At 47.4% G+C, this 12,822-nt stretch overlaps 4 protein-coding genes across 4 annotated transcripts in view; all 4 read right to left on the bottom strand.

The window, feature by feature from the left end:
* Positions 1-13: 13 nt before the first annotated feature.
* Positions 14-664, bottom strand: SARC_10429 (hypothetical protein; the record flags this gene model as incomplete). The annotated part of the gene is made up of 1 exon (XM_014295532.1): positions 14-664. One exon carries the CDS (start codon positions 662-664, stop codon positions 14-16), a length of 651 nt encoding a protein of 216 aa, XP_014151007.1.
* Positions 665-2,005: 1,341 nt separating this feature from the next.
* On the bottom strand, positions 2,006-3,093 carry SARC_10428 (hypothetical protein; the record flags this gene model as incomplete). Its single annotated transcript, XM_014295531.1, has 2 exons — positions 2,536-3,093; positions 2,006-2,390 (listed from the first exon to the last, which is right to left on the bottom strand). Exons 1-2 carry the CDS (start codon positions 3,000-3,002, stop codon positions 2,006-2,008), a joined length of 852 nt encoding a protein of 283 aa, XP_014151006.1. The 5' UTR covers positions 3,003-3,093.
* A 56-nt stretch (positions 3,094-3,149) lies between these two features.
* Positions 3,150-3,482, bottom strand: SARC_10427 (hypothetical protein; the record flags this gene model as incomplete). The annotated part of the gene is made up of 1 exon (XM_014295530.1): positions 3,150-3,482. One exon carries the CDS (start codon positions 3,480-3,482, stop codon positions 3,150-3,152), a length of 333 nt encoding a protein of 110 aa, XP_014151005.1.
* A 2,423-nt stretch (positions 3,483-5,905) lies between these two features.
* SARC_10426 (hypothetical protein) overlaps positions 5,906-12,822 on the bottom strand; it is a 12,322-nt gene continuing 5,405 nt past the window's right edge. Inside the window, exons 6-13 of the mRNA XM_014295529.1 lie at positions 11,873-12,177; positions 11,034-11,270; positions 10,386-10,655; positions 9,257-9,796; positions 8,606-8,757; positions 8,100-8,216; positions 6,950-7,790; positions 5,906-6,748 (exon numbers count right to left, since the gene is read on the bottom strand). Of these exons, the coding sequence (XP_014151004.1) occupies positions 6,668-6,748; positions 6,950-7,790; positions 8,100-8,216; positions 8,606-8,757; positions 9,257-9,796; positions 10,386-10,655; positions 11,034-11,270; positions 11,873-12,177 (2,543 nt within the window). The 3' untranslated portion in view covers positions 5,906-6,667. The remainder of the gene's footprint in view (positions 6,749-6,949; positions 7,791-8,099; positions 8,217-8,605; positions 8,758-9,256; positions 9,797-10,385; positions 10,656-11,033; positions 11,271-11,872; positions 12,178-12,822) is intronic.

The following is a 12,822-nucleotide window of genomic DNA, read 5'->3' as shown; positions in this document are numbered from 1 at the left end:
AGTTGAAAAATTCTCAGGGACGGGTTGGCTCTACGGTACGAACCACAACCGTGCGCGTTGTTGGTTGATCTCTCAGCGGTGTAGCGGAGATGGTGTGCAGACAGGTGGGGAGCGGTGCGGGAGGGATGGTGCCCAGTGGTCGGACTGGTTCGTCCGCCGTGACTTCAATCGCCGGCTCTTGTTGGAACATGTAGGGGTATCGTGCCAATTGGTGGTGGGCTTCTTCAGGGGTTAGTGGTTGGTCGTCCGCTTCGTCTGTATCTAACGGATCAAGACAGGATGCCTGAGGGAATGGTGGTGTGCTCGCAGGGTCAGCCTGGACGTTAGCCCTCATCTCTGCGGGACTCAACCCTTGAGTAGGCGCGCCTGGCATATACTGCCCTGGGTCGGCCGTATGCTGAGGGCTGACCCCCCCCCCCCCTCCCCCTTCCGTTATAGTTGGGTGCGATGGTGATGGGGCTGGTGGGTCCTGTTCCAAGGATTGTGAAGGGGTGGGAGGTGGCTGTGCTGGAGGGGTTGTAGGGTCGTCAAGGGGCATGGGGCGGCGCTTAGGCCACTTCCGCTTCCTCGGGGCATCGAAGGCCGCTCGGAGAGCGCCTGGAGTAGGTTGTGGCGTAGGCTCCTCGTCGCTCAGGGTTTGAGGGCGGGCTGGGAATAAAGTCATCACTGGTAGAAGGCCTGTCAGCGGGTTCTTCAGTCCGGCCGGGGGGCGGGCCAACACGTCCCAATTGGGACCGGAAGGTGACGGGGAGAGGGATGGGCTCTGGAGTTGTACTAGAGAGCTTCCCAATGAGGTTGTAGTCCTACGGTGAAAGGCCAAGCTCTTCCGTCCCATGCTTGAGGAACGTGTCCGTGGTGTGGGTATCGATGATGGGTTCCGCCACCAAGTGGTAGAAGAAGGTAGGGAGCCAGGGTGATGTAGGCCAAAAGGGGAGCACCACGATGGCTGTAGCTTGCTCGGCCGCAGTGAACCGGGGGAAGAAGGAGGGGAATTTCCGCCAAGACGGGTTGGCGTATACATAGAGGTGGGAGAGGTCAACCTGATTGGCCACACACCCAATGGTTCCACCGTCGAGGGCGGCGTATTTGGGGAGCTGGTGGCAAACTGCACTGGCGTATAAGTCCAACACGGGCTTGCCGAAGGTAGCGACGGCAAGGTTGAACCACACTATGTTGAGGAGGAGTTCTTCAGTGTAGGTTGTGCAGGCCACTGTGAGTGCCGCGACCGTGACCGGTGGGGGATGGTGGATGGGCGTGGCCCAGGCCACTCGCTTCTGGACGTAATCTAAGAGTGGATCCAGGGCACGAGGCCCTCTCGATGGCATGTCAGCACAATAACTAAAGTCGCCCGGGATGTGGCGGAGGTAGACCGAATGCGTCCAGACTTTCTGGACTAGGCGCAAAAGGCGGTTCCCTCTCGTATCTTTAGGAAACACCATCAATGGCGCAAAGTAGGTGAGCATAGGCAGGTGATCGGTCCAGGCGTTCAGGTCGTGGTGATTTGGTGTGATAATCATCTCGTCCTTGTATATAATAGGCATGCTGCGCAGAACCACTAGCTGGGTTTTGGACGGCCGCAGGCGGATGTTATGCCGCCAGGCAATGTCAGCATATGTCTCCAAAACGCTACAGTTCATGGGGATGTCGTGAGTGACCAGGAAGGTGACTCCCTGTGTGGTCAGGTACGTTTTCCTGTTATTGTTGTCGTGTACTTCAAGTAGATAGGTAGTGTACACTGTGAGGTTGGTGGACCATTGTCGCGCCTCCGAACGAGCACTTGAGTTTATTATTTCTACATCAAGTGCTTCTTCTAGAACTGGCTGTTTGGATATCAAATTAGGAATAGCGCCGTTGTCGGCGTAGCACAAGACACGGAAGACATTCACTTGAACAATGGGTCCCGCGAGGGATCACTCGGCCATCACAAGTGTGCCCGTGAAATTTTTGTCAGGGCACGCGTCACTATAGTGCTCATACTTCTGGCACGAGCAACATTTCACTTTGGTTATATCTCTCGCAGGGGAACGGCCTGGGGTACGAGGAACCCAGCGGGAACGGGAGCGTTCAGGATCTCGCGAACGTGAGCGTCGGTCCGCGGATGACCATGTCGAAGTCTTGGGGCGGGTCGTTGGGGACGGAAGGTGGGCGTGAAGTTCGAGGCTCTGCACCAGATTCGTGGCGAGGGGCCGGATTCGCGGCGACGCTCGTAGTCACGCCCCTTGTTGAACTGTTCCCGTTCACGGCGTTCACACTGGATATGATATGCCACGTTGGAGTTCGAATACCCTCTGAGGTTCGAATCCTCAAAAAAGATGCGGCCCTCGCGAATTGTGGAGGAAGTTAAAGGCGGACTGCTCCATTTCGGAGAGTGCCTCGTCAAAGAAGCTGAGCTGCTTGGCGTGAATATTCTTGACCATATTCGAGATGAGGTCCGGGTTGCGCCGGAGGACGTCGAACATCTTTGGCCCGTAATAGGTGCCAGACACCAACGGGTAGAGGAAGGCATGCACGGAGGTACAGTCTGCAGCTGCACACTCCGTCAAGTGGTCTTCGAGCATCTGGTCCGTCACCTCTTTTACAGGTGGTGGTTCCAGGTGATCGTTGAACGCATGCCACGCCCCTGTTTGGGGGCTCCGATAAAACTTGCCGGAGTGCTTGGGGATCCATTCTTTGGTGACTATATCCCATACTAAGCCATCGTCGTAGAGCTTGCGACGACCTTGGTGATCGTAAGCATCTTGCTGGTTCCGTATCACCCACTGGTGACGAGACACTGAGAAACGGAAAGGACCAATTAGGCTTCGGGGGCCTAGTGGCCGGTGGTGGAACCTCCTGGGCAGGGGCTGGAAGGTGCTTCCGAGAGGGGTGGATGAGTGGTTGAGTACCAACCTGGGTTTCAGACTGGCGGGTCTGGGCACACTGGTCGAGAAGGCTTGGCGCAAGTCCGCGGTGTATGGGGCTTGCTTGGCTGGAGACGCAAAGGCGTGCATACCGAGCGCCATGACCTTAGAGGGATGCTGGACTTGGGAACTTTCTAACTCAATCAAGTACCAGCGAAGGGCGATACATGCCCGGGGTGTAATCTCCACCCACTCACGGACCCAGAGGATCCGCTTGTGGCGGTCGTTCGGACATTGGCCCGCTAGGCTCTAGGCAATCTGCATGGCTTGGGATTCTTCACCTTTCTCCAGGAAAATGTTGCGCATGGGACCGAACTCTCGCATGATAATCATGAGAAAGTCTTCGGGTGTGGTGTCCCTCTTGAAGAACCGTTCGACTTGGAGAACGATCGAATTGTCCAAGAAGGACAGGAGCTTCGAGAGCTGCGGGGAACGCTCATTGCCAGTGGCCTTGCCCAACATCCGGAAGGGCTTCGTGGCAATAAAGTCTCGAATCCGATTGATCCAGGTAGCAATAGGCACTGCATCATGGTCTCGGAGCTTGTATGGAGTGCGGTCGCCGGAGTAGCGCGCGGACGTCATGACGATTGGGATATTGTGGCTCTAACGCAACAGTGCGAGCAGTCTGCAGGGTGAACCTAGGTTGCAGTTCTCTAGTCTAGAAATAAAATATGGACAGCGCGCGTTGCACGACGATAGGCGTATACTACAACGAAGTAGCGAATGCACTACCAAAATTGACAGGGGGAAATACTGACTAGGAAGCGATAAAGCAGAATAAAGAAAATAGTAATAAAATAAAATTCTTAACAGGACTGAAGCACGTTGGCAATCAAACGGTGGAATCAAGCAGAGGCAGGCAGAGCGCCGAAAACATGAGGAGAGCGCCGGAACCTATTCACTCACTCGTGTCACACAGTGAACGAAAAATTGCAGCTACCAACAACACCCGATCTCCAGGAGCAGGTATTATTTCCCGCACTACGCCCATTCCTAAATCAGTTACGTTGGATCAGATTTTGGGCGACCACATGTATCGCTATATTCGGCATCCTGCGTATATCCTAAATCACAGTAGAGGATACATACGAAGTTTATAGCGCAAACGTACACGTTTCACGGGAAGGTATCTTACATGAAAATTCGCAAACTGTATTTCGCCTACCCATGTCTAAGACGTGTCTACTCCCGCACTACGGTCCTAAATCAGTGACGTTGGATCAGATTTTGGGCGACCACACGTGTCGCTATATTCGGCATCCTGCGTATATCCGAAGTCACAGTAGAGGATACAACGAAGTTTATAACGCAAACGTACACGTTTCACGGGGAGGTATTGCACATGAAGATTTGCATATTGTATTTCGCCTATCCATGTCTAAGACGTGTCTAGTACCGTCAGATATCAGCATACCACGCCAACCACATAGACCCAATAGATGCCCGGTACGGGCTTTGTAATCATGGCTCATACTCACATCATCAGAGCAAAATACAAATCATCTATATTCAATTGAGAGTATCGCATGCAGTAAAAACGAATTCAAACGGGACATGAAAGAAGCCATTGCCGCAGCAAACCTGGACATGAAGGGATACAGAGGCCACAGTTGTCGCATTGGTGGTCTCACTGCGCTCAAGGACGCCGGCGCTGAACCAGGTGAAATCGCTGCCGCCGTATAATGGAAGTCACGGGCATACATGGGATATTGGTTTAAATCCGGAGCAGAAAAAGCTAAGGTGAAAGCAAGGATGACAGATCCACCAGCCTTAACGTCTCTCCACGGCCTAATGATCTTGAGTTGTATGGGTGCGAGCGGTTAGTAGGCAACGGCAAGAGACAATATCGGCACTCTGACCCTGACGGTAGTGATCTTACCACCCTGTATGAGTGCCTCTGTATAGGCACTCAACAGCTAAAGACTGTGCATATCGCAAAGTGATGAGGGATACACTAAGCGAGCATAACAGTCTGTGGGAATATCACTGCAAGATCGGGAAAGGTTCGACTACGTCGTAACCTTTTGCCACAAATTCCTACAGAGTGTTCATTATATTTACATGTACATACTGTATTAGATTATTTTAAAACGGATTTATTTACCATAATCGACGGCATACTTTGCCTTCTGACTCTGATGAGTCTACATGTTTATGTATGACTTACGATTATTTATTTTATTTTTATCAGTGTGGACATAGCCGCCTCTTACATCACATCATCGGATCATCTGTAAGAATTTCAAAAAAAAGGTTATATAGTTCCAACTCGTATATTTAGAGCTATAGGACAAAATGTAGTATGTATTTACTTAGATATTTATTTACACAGGATGTGCATTTGCGGAGCGTATAAATCAGACGGTGTGAAGATGCAGACATCTACCTACTGCTATTAATGTGACACCATACGACCATGGTACGAAAACGGCATTCATGGTTCTAGTACCGTAGGCAATATAAACAAACTACAGCTTATACCCACCCCACGTATTCAATTGTAAAACCGTTTAAGGCTTTCTGAATCGGACTGGCGTTAGTGCCAAAATGATGACTTACGAGTCCTTACGAAGGCAACTTGTTGAGAAATAGGAAATTAGCAATAGGTTCAAGTACCCGAAAGGCGAAACAACCTAAGAGATTACTACAACAATTCCTCGAAACCTGTTCCTTACTCTCACCTCAGTACCTCCAGCATAGTCTAGTATTCAACTTCTGGGTTCGTATAATATTGTAGCCTATCTAAGGATACGTGCTGGGATTCTTCAGGTTTCGCGTGCGCCCCTTGAATTTTGCTGCCTTCATTGTTGATCCATTGATCCGTTAATATGCGCACAACTTGTCGTCTACCTACATACGGTTACTATATATGCTGGGCACCTCGTAACTTGTAAATGACTTGAAATTACTGTCTGCCATATATATATATGCCGTATCTCGTATACAATACGAAGATATATAGTTTAAATTAGTTCTACAGCAAAGCCCCCACGACGTCTCAACTTTCGAAACAGTAAGCGCTTTACAGCATATTGGCAATTTCACTCACAGCACAATCACCAACTATTTGATACTGCGGCTACGATGGGTTTACTGGCCCACACCGAATAAATGATAGCTGAAAATCATATCCCAACTAGATTATTCGCTTTATTGCTGAATGGGCGGTCATTTTCAACATCTTGGGCGTGTAAACCCGGTTCTCTTGATCTTATCTCTTCATACTTCAGTTCATATCGCTCTAAGACTATGGTGATGGAATACATCTACATAGTACGAAAATAGGTGGACCCCTTTATTGCGTAGCGGTGGAGGATTCACTCCGGCATCGCTTGGCAACCACAAAGCAACAAAAGGTAACGAAACTTAGCGCGAAAATGATATGATTTCCATTTTTTGTGTGTGAACGGAGATGACTCGCGGGACTAACGCATGCATGATTCGTGCAAATTGATATTTTTTTTGAGTACGTAGTACGTAAATGGTAGGTATCGGCAGTGTAGATATATAGGTATATATAGTAATAAGTGATTCTTCCATTGAATGTGCATATGATAGTGTATGCTTACATTTTGTTGCGCGTAGCAGGACAGAAAAAAAATCGACGCCTTGGTATCCTAACTGGATTTCCATACAATACTTCATCTTATGCTAGTATAGTATGGCGAAAAAAAGACAAGGCAGCAAGCAGAACACCCACTTTCATAAGCGTGAATGCGTGGAATGCATTGTATTCGGCGGGACTCTGATATTGGAGTGTGAGCACATCACATCTCAGCGTGTTTCTGGTGCGCCTTAGACTCCGACGGGTATTGGCGATGGGTGCTGTGTTGCCCAGGTTTACGCTTCTGTAACGACGAGAAGGGTGGCGGAGAAGTATTTTAATTGGGTGCGTAAGTTGATCAAAATTCGGAGGCTTTAACTAAAAAAATAAGTGTTACTTCACACGTTTAGATCAAGACTCAGTGGCAAGCCAGAGCCAGAACAACACGCACAAGTAAGAAATAATAATGGTAAAATAAATGCGTGATATGCTACAGTCCTCTTACCGGGCGCTGCATAGTGTGCTGTTTGCGCTCTCTCGTCGCACCGTCATGGTCGCCCTCGTCGTCACCGCTGCCACGGAGTTCGCGGCCGTTCGATCGGAACTCTCGTGACAACTGCGAGTGCTGTTCGTATCCATTGACCTGTCTTACACCCACCCCAGAGGACTGGTTGTTATTCCTACCGTCCCTATCCCTACCACTGTCTCGATCTCTGTCTCTGGGCCCATTGGAACCGCCTCCCCGACCGCGGGCAGGTTGATTATACCCACCGACATTGCTGTTATTATTGAGGTTGTTACTATTGTTACTGTTACTGCCCGGCCCCCCCGTAGCCGGATTATAATTACTAGTTTTGTTACTGTTGGGATTATTGCCATGGTAATTTGGATTCCCCGAACTGTTATTATACGAATTCCCACCCCCATTTCCACCTTTGTAACCCGATCCATAAGTCATGAGTGGTGAATTGTGGTGTGAATTAGGATTGGAGCTTCCCTTGCCGGTGGAATATCCGCGGACGCTCAGATTGCTGTTACTGCCGACGCGATCTCGGTTGTCGCGGTCCCTGGAACCTCTATCACCGCCTTCGCCGATGTTGTCACCTCCTCTTTGAGCGTTGTTATTGTACCGACTGCCACGTTCACTTCTCTGCACATCGTGACTGTTTAGTGAGGCGGATCTCTGGCCGTGGGCGTGAGATGAGTTGTTGTTGCGGATGCCTCGCTGGGGCGAGTTCTGATTAGCCGAGGCGTTGCCCCTGTCCAAATTTCGGTTGGGCGAGTGCGAGGATATGCCTGCGCGTTCGTTGGCCCGTTTACTAGATAGTTTACCGTCTCTGTCACGGCTGTAAGGTGAAAATAGGACAGAAAGCCGTGGCAGAGAAGTGAGAAAGGATGATGAATCCATGCCACTATGAAAATTGGTTGATTATAATCCATATTTCAAGCATACAAAATATAAATATATATATTCAAACAAAGACTCTAAATCAATCGGTATAGTGTATGAAAAGCAGACAAGAGACTAATTCGAAAACTCTTCCATCTATTACTACTGATGACCTAGAGACAATGCATAAGCCGTATCAGCACTTGAACTCATGAGGATGTCCTGCGTAGCTGTTTACATCTGTATTGTGAAATGATGTACTTACTTTGAATGTTTCTCTTTGGGATTGGTGTCCTCGTACATAGCACACAGATCATCTAAGGTGCCGCCTGAGGTCAGCACTCGCGAGGCTCTCATAAACTCCCCGCGGATGTCGTACAAGCTATTATAGCAGAAACGAAGATATCAGTTTAAACGCGAAAAAGATATGAGGAAAGAATAATTATACAAGCAAACTTACGAGATACAATTTGACAAGTCCCAATACAGAAAAGCATACAAAATACTATCTAATAAAATACATACACACGCATTTGTATATACATATACATACATACGCAAATACATAACATACATTAAAATATAATACATACACACGCATTTGCATATACATACATACATATAGTTTAATAATATACGAATACATACATACATATAATTTAATAATATACGAATACATACATACGTACATACGCAAATACATATAATATAAATACATACATACATACATACACACATAATATATATAGATATATAGCAAACTGAACTCACGTGTTGCGATCTGCCACGCGTCCCAGGTTGTGGGTGGTCTCGAAGGGATCTTCGATGCACATCCAGTATCGCACATTTCGTTGGCTGTTCTTAGGTGTCCACTCTTTGATCTCCTTGCTGATGGCTGTGCCTTTGCGCACACTCACGACGTGCTGAGGCATTATGAGGTGATGTAGAAGACGTTCAGGTGATGATGATGTTGAGCGCGAGTGGTACTTGTACACAAAGGAGAAAGGATTATGTGAACGATATTTGCAAAGAAAAGTGTACAGGCACGGGTACGCAAGAGATATACAACTGCGTACACCACCAACGGTATACTCATGTTCACCAATATACTTGCTTTCGTTTGCGGTCTTTGAGTGCTAGCAAAAACAACCGGAATGCACATGTGTTTAGTACTATATATCTACATCGTATACAGGTCATGCATAGAAATAGATTCAATCTACATATATACACACTCCGTTAGTAAGCTCGTACGATGTCTTCACCACGAAGAACACGGACACACACAACTTCTGACCAGCACACAAATCTGGCGATAAATAGATAATTGATGCATACACACAGACATATATGTATACCTACATAAGTACAGTTTCATGCTGATATACGCATCCGCAAATTCTTGCCCTCCCACGTACATACCTCGTGATAGTTAAAGTTATATGCAAAGTGGTGGAAGAATCCAATGATCGTGTCGATAATCAGCTCGTTGGTCGTACTGCCCAATGTCTGGGCTTCCACCTGTCGCTTGACCTTGGCCGTGTACTCCTTGGCCGCATTCACATCCTTGAAGTAATAGCAGTCAAATCCATCGATGCGAACCAACGGCTTTCCACTTGACCGCACGCCCTCAGTGACGCGTTCCTTGCCTCTGTGGCGGTGGTGATGTCCGCTTTTAGTATTGTTCGTACTGGTATTGGAATTGGTAGTGGTGCCGTTGGTAGGGCCCCCGGGGGCTCGGGTGCCGATAGCTCCGAGGTTCGGGTTGTTGCCACTCACCCCAATGTTCGTATTGGCATCCATCTCCGGGTTGGTGGCGGTGTTCGTGTTTGGCGGTATATTAGGGTTGTTGTGGTATGAGTTATTCGCGTATTCGACCAAGTTGTCTGGATCCCCTTCCTCTTCTTCGTCCGACGACTCGGAATCACTGGCTTGAGCCAGTTGCGCTTGGCCCTGTGCGTCCTGTCCAGTGTATGACATTGAATTAGTGGCGAACAGAGCTAGTGAGAATATGACGTATTGCTTGGAAAGTACTAAAAATAAAGGTTGATATGTAATACTTAACAGTTGAATGCAGTACATAACGGTTGAAAGCAATACATAAGGTTGGAATGAAAAATAATATGGCTGCAATGGAGAACTTGATGGTTGGAATGTATTAAATAATAATGCAATGTACTGTATAAAAGTTGAAACGTATAATTTGAGTACTGTTTGGATGAGTAACAAAGTAATAGGTTGGGAAATTGGGTGTATATCATTACCCTCATATGGATAAGAAGCCATAAGTACATGGACCTCAAATGGTGGGTATACGGCTATTCATCACATCGCTTGTACATATCTTCAAATAACTTGGTACTGGTTACGATTCGAAGACCACGCGATGGAGCCCGAACAGTTCGAGGCATACAACAGAAAGATATCTAAAATCTAGACTTTGCTGCAAAACGGAACACAAAATAAACGTTGGGCTAATCCCTATATGACAGCCCACAGGATAACTAAGAAACCCCCTCGCAGCTATAGACGACCAATATAGCTCACGTACCTTCGTCCAAAACATGGCCTGGAGATTGGGCAAAATTGGGGGTTGACTACACGCTTGCAGGTAGTATATGCACAGCAGCACATACGCATAGCTGCTCAGTGTGCCCAGATAAGGCTCATTGATATTGCGCTGCTTGGCCCAAAACTTGACAAACCGAGCCAAAACCACCAGTGTTTCGTCCACTTCGCCGTAGGTACGCAGGAACTCGGTGTTATTAACAGCCAAAAAGTTGTTGAGGCAGATATCCACGGCCATACCGCTATCTCTCTCCTATCGTTGGTGTGTGCGATGGTGTGGTGTTGAATTATACAAACGAAGAGATGCACCTCACAAGACAACGTAAAGCATATCAAAACACAGTAAATCGAGAGAGATTCTATTCAAGCTGAAGAAAGTAAATATTCCCAATTTCTCCTCAACAAAAACCATACATACATATATATAATCATCTCAATAGGCCTATCTTTAATTCCAAGTTTGGAACAGGCATACCACAAATTGTAAATATAATCAAAAAATGATTCTAACTAAGCGTCCATAGTGTTCTCATTCCTCCACCACAATCCATGTCGGATATAACCACTCCCCTATATGATACAGGAAAATTCTCGACACTGAGCAAACAAACTTCGACTTCAACACACTCACCTTGAACTTCACAATCGGTACCCGCGTGCCAGGAAGGGGCAAAACCTCAGTATGGCCTTGCTCCTCGAGCATCTCAGCCAAGCGTACGATAACATCTGTGTTAGTCTCCTCTTCGCTCAAGCGGTGGAACAGACACATGTCCACATCTGCACCTCTAATACCAAACTGGTTACCCGACGAGCCGTACAATCGTACATAGGAATCCGCCCACTCGTTCTTAACTAAAGCGCCGATACTCTGTGAATTGGAATATGGAGTCTGGGTTTTAGGGCTTGATATTTAGGGGGTTCGAGGTTTAGTGTTTCTAGTTAGAGCTTTGGAGTTTGGGTATGATGGTTTAAGTCTGATGGGTGCGTGGGTGTATGTGTCTGTGCATACACGAAGATCTGAATGTGATTCGTCAATATAGCCGATATACATTATTCGTGCAATTGAAGTGGTTCTTGTATAGACACATATTGATATAAATAGGCACTAGAGACCCCTTGTGTATAGTGGATGCTTGTGTGTACATAGCTACTACATACACAAATTCAAAACAACAAGTTTACACAAGCAACACAACATAAACACTTACGCACAAACATACACGCGAGGCCATACAGCTGCGCATCATACAATTCACTCGCGTACCTGCATGAGCGTTTCCTGCAATGCAAAAGCCTCGCGCAGAAGGGCCAGACGCGCACTCAGCCATCTGCTGTAGCTACAAGCCTTGTCGTCAGCGGCAACTTGCGTGCACACAACTAATACGTCCCCACATCTTGACACGCAAACACATACTCAAAGAATCACACAGGCGAGCACACGAATATGGACGATAAAATGCACTCTCGTACCTGTAGGAGTGTTTCGCGCAATGCCAAAGCCTCCGGCAGTGGGGCCAGACGCTCGCTCATAGCCATTAGTTGCTGCTCCAACCCCTGTCTGTAGTGGGTGCTCAACTCGGGCACGGGTTTGATGGGTTGCTGCTGGAATTGCGGAGCTGGCCTGAGATTCTCATCGAACTGATTGGTCGTTCTATTATTAGAATGGGAGTCGCGGTCGGATCTGTCACGGTTGCGAGTATCTCGCACGCGCTCTCGCGTACGGCCGCCCTGTGAGTTGCGGTTGTTCTGCGTTCTGTCTCGTTGTGATGGCGTGGCTGCAGGTGTGATATGGGACAAATTGTATTGCGAAGTGGAAGTGGACGTGGAAGACTGAGTATGAACAAATTGAGTAAGAAAGTCAATTGGGTAACTGTGATGTGGGACAAATTGGATTGGAAAGTGAAAGTGAAAGTGACAGCGGAAGCCTGTAAATTAGTGCAAAATGATTAGGACAACAAGCGCGACAGCTGTGATATGGAACAGATTGTATGGGGCTGTGCAAGTGGATGGCTACAACTTGGGGGGACAAATTCGATAGAAACGCAAGCGAGAGGACGGTTATATCAGATAAAAAATATTGAGTAGCAAAATTGAGTATCTGTGATTTGGGACAAATTGATGGGAAAGCAAAGTGAACACCTGTGGTATAAGAATATTGTAACAAGGCAAAGTGATTAAAGTGTATGAACGTTGTGTACTCGCCATAACTCGGCAATAGATACTACACAAGGAATGTGCGATCTTTTAGAATCTTTAGTACTAGTCATTGACAAACCGTGGTCTGGCATGTGCAAGTCGCCATCATCAAACAGCAGCAATGTTATCCACAAATAGCCAATATATATATATATAGCGCAGGCACCACAATAAACGATTAATCGCACACGAACACAGAAATGCCACAAATAGCTACATATACT

Source organism: Sphaeroforma arctica (genome assembly GCF_001186125.1).
Source record: "Sphaeroforma arctica JP610 unplaced genomic scaffold supercont1.1245, whole genome shotgun sequence".
Taxonomy (NCBI): domain Eukaryota; class Ichthyosporea; order Ichthyophonida; genus Sphaeroforma; species Sphaeroforma arctica.
Note: the sequence above shows the minus strand (reverse complement) of the source record. Positions and strands in the feature narration are given on the sequence as shown.